This window comes from Triticum aestivum, chromosome 7D (assembly GCF_018294505.1).
Source record: "Triticum aestivum cultivar Chinese Spring chromosome 7D, IWGSC CS RefSeq v2.1, whole genome shotgun sequence".
Lineage (NCBI taxonomy): Eukaryota > Viridiplantae > Streptophyta > Magnoliopsida > Poales > Poaceae > Triticum > Triticum aestivum.
Window position 1 is genome coordinate 571,077,036 of NC_057814.1, and position 5,697 is coordinate 571,082,732.

General features: G+C 45.4%; 1 protein-coding gene across 1 annotated transcript; it reads right to left on the reverse strand.

The window, feature by feature from the left end:
* Positions 1 to 292: 292 nt before the first annotated feature.
* Positions 293 to 5,189, reverse strand: LOC123165299 (zinc finger CCCH domain-containing protein 45). The gene is made up of 7 exons (XM_044582924.1): positions 4,789 to 5,189; positions 3,827 to 4,237; positions 2,872 to 3,034; positions 2,620 to 2,730; positions 2,340 to 2,408; positions 2,152 to 2,238; positions 293 to 1,368 (listed from the first exon to the last, which is right to left on the reverse strand). The coding sequence occupies exons 1-7, from the start codon at positions 5,133 to 5,135 to the stop codon at positions 604 to 606; spliced, it is 1,953 nt and encodes a 650-aa protein (XP_044438859.1). The 5' UTR covers positions 5,136 to 5,189; the 3' UTR covers positions 293 to 603.
* Positions 5,190 to 5,697: the final 508 nt, after the last annotated feature.

The window sequence follows — 5,697 nt, forward strand, 5'->3', positions numbered from 1 at the left end:
TCGGTGCACTCACATACGTCCATGGCTAGCAGATTCGACCGTCGACTTGGCATTTCCATTTACAAACGTACAGAAACCATTGATGTCAGACACGAAAGAAGAAGGCAGTGATCACAGAATGAGCTAGTACTAAAAGAAAATGAACTGAACTATAATCATCAGGTCCCTCTTGCACACACAGCATGACAGAGACAGAGACAGCCCAGCCTAACCATGTCATTACATCATCGAAATCACAGACTATATAACACGGCGCGGCAGGATGTTCTTAACTAACACTGCATTTGTCATATGAGTCCTAACTGGATATGTTATCAACCACAGGATCAAGCCATCAATCTCAACATGTCACAAAATGATCTCTCAAGTCTTGCCGCACGAGTATAAACTCTTAATGACCACAACACGGCTGGGGCAGACCACCCAGCAACCAGAGTCGACGACACCATCCGGTTCTAATCTGAGTATAAAACAAAAATGTAACAACAGACAACATCTATTGCTCCTGTTCGAGCTCGCTTTTCAGTTCTCAGCACAACTCGTCTCTGCAGAGAGGAGAAGATGATCAGTCTCCACGGATCAAAGGTTGGTTCTCGAGAAGCCCTATCGCTTCCTTGACCGCCTGGGCGCCGCCTCCTCGTCGCTCTCACTGTCGTCGTCCCGGAAGGCGCTCCTGCCGAACCTGTCCCCGGACTGGGACCTGTTCCCGTCTGCTCCAGAGTTGCCGGCGTTGTTGTCATGCCCCCTGCTCCCCTGGTCAGACCCTGTCTCGTACCTGTCACCCCTGTTGTCACCGCCCGGCCTCCTCTGGTCCCGTTTCACGGGACGGGGTGGCGGCGGCGGCATGAAGGGGGCCATGCCGATGGGGCGGTTCGGCCGCCCAGGCCCGCCCATTCCCATGAGCGGCCCTCGGCCAGGGCCCATCATCATCTCGAGGCCCATGGGGAACATGCCACCGGGCTGCGGAGGCCTTCCGGGGAAGACCATGCCAGGCATGGGACCTCTGGGGAAGTCACCGGGGAACCTTGGGCCACCGAATGGTGGGAAGCCACGCGGCATGCCGAACGGATCGGGCATGCCAAAGCCGAAACCGCCACCAAAATCGCCCATCATGTTGGGAGGGAAGCCGCGCGGTCCCATCATTGGTCCGCGTGGCATCTGCATCTGAGGCGGCCACATCATTCCCCTTCCACGCCCCCTTCCCTGGGATTCCTGGCCATTGTTTTCCTCTTCCTCCTCACTTTCCTCTTCCTCCTCTTCTTCATTGTCCTCAAACAGCACAATATCTTGGTTGTCAGCTGCTTCGTCAGCACTGACTCCCTTTGCCTTTTCCTCTTCTCTCTTGGCCTCTGCTGCAACTAGCATAGCCTGAAAAATCCCATGTTCAAGCATCAGAGGGTACACCTGGCATCACCTCAAACAGTGAAAAGGAAATTGATATGCAACATGTGATTGCCAAAAATTGTTGAAGACCTTTCAGCAAAGGATCCAGCTAGCATTCTATCATACACAATTATTCACATGTACCACAAACTATCTTCAAGCAAAAATAGTATAATGATCACCTGCTGATCACCACAAAATAATGGAGTTGCACCCCTGTTGTTTCTACGAGAGGTCATCATGTGTGCAACCATACTGATAACTCCATTTTATTAAGTGTGTACAATATGCCGCTATTAATTTTCAGTCAATTTTAAAACTGCAAATCTATTATGACCTTTCATCAATGGTATGTATCCCTAGTACTTACTGACTTTGTAACGAAATATTATAAATGTTGGTAATATACTCCACATCCTGACACCTTAAATCTTATATGTGCACTTGTACATATTCTAACATGTGGCTATTGGTTACCCATCATGATTTAACTGGTAACTAAAAGAACACTAGTCTGTCTCCAAGGTGCTGAATGAAAATGGTAAAGCTATACGTGTAAATTCTTCTGCATTGGTGGTGTGATGGTACTTCTTCTGCAGTTTAAATCACGTTTAGTGAGCAGGAATACTAGCTCAAAGCAAAGCCGTTTGTATCCCCACAATGGTACATTCATACTTGTGACGGCTCAAGCTGACATGCCCACCAATAAGAAACAAGCCAATGGCAATATCGAGCAACATGGTAATAGGCAAGAAATATGTTGCATACCGTAAGTTCGCTATCTGGCTCCAGATAAAGCAGAGAAGCCAATTGCTCACCAATGAAAGGTTCTAATTCCTGGCAATCTCGACTGATCTGCAAAAGTCAAAGGTGAATTAACTAGTTAGGAATGTAGGAGATATCAAACAGCCCAGGCAAACACACATTTGGGACAAGGTGATGCTCTGAAATAGTACCTTGACAGGGAGATTGTCATTGTATGGGTTGCGAAGATGATGAGTTTTCTGAAATGACAATTCGCAAAGCTGCAGAGCAAAAACTGTTGTAAATATACACATACCAAGATGGTAGGAAGACAGGCTGGACCCAAATGAAGGCAAAATATTTCCACGTGACATGGTGCAAACTATTAACTATATATTGCGCTTGTCAGCTCTAGTAAGGTCCTGGAGAGGACCAAGCGGCAAAAACAGGTGATAGCCAACACCAACACAGAACGTATAAGAAAACATGTACCTTAAGCCACTGTAGTGAGAAGTTCCGACCATAATGTGCTGTTCCGTTAGCAGATTTCCAGTTTCCGCCACCAATGTAGCCACCAATCCTCGAAGTCATCTTTGCACAACCCTTGAAAAACATGACAGTATTAGAGCTAAATATGCATCTCTTACTGAATGGCCTCAAAATAGTATTCTCAACTCTCAACAATGAGTTTGAAAAAAAATGTCATAGTCAGGAAAAATAGCAAAGATGAAACCTCAGTCTTACCTGGAAATTACGTGTTCTATTGATTGAGAATATTAAAATAACATTGTCCATGGATTCAAAAGCTTCATTTAGTTTAGCCTCATTACTCCTTTGAGTAGCCCAGATTCCCTGCTGAACTGATATTTCCAGGTTCTCCCGATTGCAACTCTTAACAATGAAGTACCTGATTTTTCAAGTTTATGAACCCGAGACTAATTAGAGAACTGTTATAGTATCAGAAGACACCTCATACTACGAAACAACAAAGAGAACTTCTAACAGAGGAAACACTGTGTTCTGGGTGATGGAGTTATGAACTATGGGTGCAAGATTATCCGGTATCCCTTAACCATAACAATAGACCAGATAACAAGTACTCGAATAATTTATCCATAAGAATAAGATATGTATCAATCAACAATTGAAAAATGACTATGAAGCACAACATCAAATAGTAGAAGGTCAACCTGTAGTACTGTATTCATGAAGCACAATAACCCCAAATACAACAACTGATGCACATTTGGATTTACTTATGTCAATTGTTCTGTATGGTTTTGCAACTATAATATCACATAATCGTGTGAAATCTTGGCTGCTTAAGTATTAGAGCACATCACCTAGAGATGATAAAAACTGAAACGCATAGGTACAGTATTCTTTTAGAACAAATACATAAATAATGAAGTCAGCGAGAAACTATAAGGCGTTCATAGAAAGTATTCGAATAACTCAAAAGAGATACATAATTGAGTTATATATAAGTGTACATTCCATATGTCAATTATCGCACTACTCCCTCCAGGAACTGCAGAGGTACGCTCCTTACTATGTACACTTTGTTATCAAATGTCAGAACATATAACATAATGTTTCTATTTTATGATATATATGCTATGGGAACTGAAACTATGTATATTGTTTTCACAGAGTATGCTAAAAGCTTTACAAGATTGGCTAGAAACTCCACACACACCTAGATGACCCTTGTGGAAGGGGTGTTGCAAGTCTGGTGGGTTGATTAGAGGAGCCATTTGGAACACCTTGAACCTGGTCGTTTGTATTTGGCTTCTGCTGGTGCTGCACCTGCTGCTGCTTCTGTTGGGGCTGTTGATTCATTGTTTGAGCTTGTTGCCCGGCAGCTGGTTGCATTGTTGAAGCATTGTCTGTCGAATTTTGGTTAGGTAAGCCTGAACCAGGTGGAGGTCGAGGCCTGTCCCCCTGCTGATTATAATTATTGTTCCTGTGCTGATTAAACTTGTTGAAATTGGAAGATCGCATCTGCAAAATCTTTGCGAGAACTTCCTCGACAGGAGGTGGTGGTCCAGGCAACTTGACATGCTTGTACCGACAATTTGGGCCGTTAGGGCAAAATCCCATCTTATACCTGTGAACCACCATGAGATACACAACGTCAGATTGGGTGAATGCCTATAATGAACCATTTTTCACATTTTAACAATATATATGACTACACAGAACAGCTCATTAGTGTCACAGTGCATTTGAATTAGCATCTTGCATCGACCACGGTCTACAAGTTATACTACAGTCATCCTCTGTTGCAACCAACTTCATGTACAATGTGTTTCGATATATGTTGTCAGTAGGTTCAATCAGCAGCAATCAAAACCGCATTCTATACACTAAATTTCCTCATATTGAATTGGACTACAGGATAACAATTGAAGGCCGATCCATGGATTTTGGCCACAGCAATCTCAAAGCCTAAATTCCCCAATCAGCCAATGAAATGAACACCTAACGAGGTAGCTTCCCAAGTTAACAAATCGTAATTGCCAAATTCTACCAAAATTGGTCAGCCATTACATCTCCAAGAGTGAGAACGAACCCATCAGGGTGACAAAAATTAACTACTTCCCGACCAAATTAGAGAACAAATAGCTTTGGGGGAGCGGAGCGAATTGGGGATCTCACATGTTGCACTCCTTGACGTCGTCGTAGGAGTGCTTGTAGGCGCAATCCGGCTCGCGGCACTCGCCGTAGTCGCGGAAGAAGCGGCACACGGGCATGCGGGCCTTGTCGAACTGGTGGAGGAACCCGCACGCCTCGCCCTTCATGCACAGCCCACGCAGCCAGTGCCGGCACACCGTCTGCCTGTAGCTGCCGCGCCCGCGGCCTCGCCCGTGCCCGCCCCCATCTCCGCCACCGCCGCCGCCGGTCGCGCCGGCGTCGGCCGAGGACAGCGCTAGCCCGCCCGCCGCTGGGCCCGTGTCGAGGCCGCCCTCGAAATCGAAGCTGAGGCCGCCGTCGCCGTCGTCCATGAGGAGCTGAGGTTAGGGTTTGGCAATCTATTTTCCCCCCTCTTTCGACTAGAGAAGGGTTTCAGAGTTTGGCAGCAGGAGTATTTGACTCGGTTTCTTCTCAGCCGTCCGATCTTTCATATCCGTGATCTCGGTTTTCAATAGAAAAAAAGGCGTATTCTTAAGGCGTGGTACGCGTTGCTCGGATGATTTTTTTCACCTAAAGTATTAGGTCCGTACCAAATGTCGGCCGAAAGATATTTTCGATCAACATGTATATCCCTTTCATTGATAAAAAAAATGATAATATGAATCTCCCATCAGCACGACTTCAAACTCCTGCACGCAGTGTCTTTTTGTCCGTACATAATACGCTTGCAACATCTCTTCCCTCCAACCCTACAGTAGCGGAGGGAGCACAGAAAGAGCTCCTGTCGTGGATGCGGAGCACAACATCTTAATGTAGAAAAGAAAAGGTCAAAAAGCTCGAGAAAGATCCGCCCGCCCGTTTATATGGTTGCAAGTATTCGAGCAATAAGGGACCTTATGAAAGACAAGCTCAAAGACATTGTCCCAAAAAACC

Excerpts from the sequence above, each read along its gene's own strand:
- LOC123165299 (XM_044582924.1), bottom strand. The coding sequence starts at position 5,135 with ATGGACGACGGCGACGGCGGCCTCAGCTTCGATTTCGAGGGCGGCCTC. Across the intron at positions 3,035-3,826 it reads CTTCCACAAGGGTCATCTAG|GTACTTCATTGTTAAGAGTT; the intron begins GTGTGTGTGGAG and ends TTGAAAAATCAG. Across the intron at positions 2,731-2,871 it reads ATAGAACACGTAATTTCCAG|GGTTGTGCAAAGATGACTTC; the intron begins GTAAGACTGAGG and ends ATGTTTTTCAAG.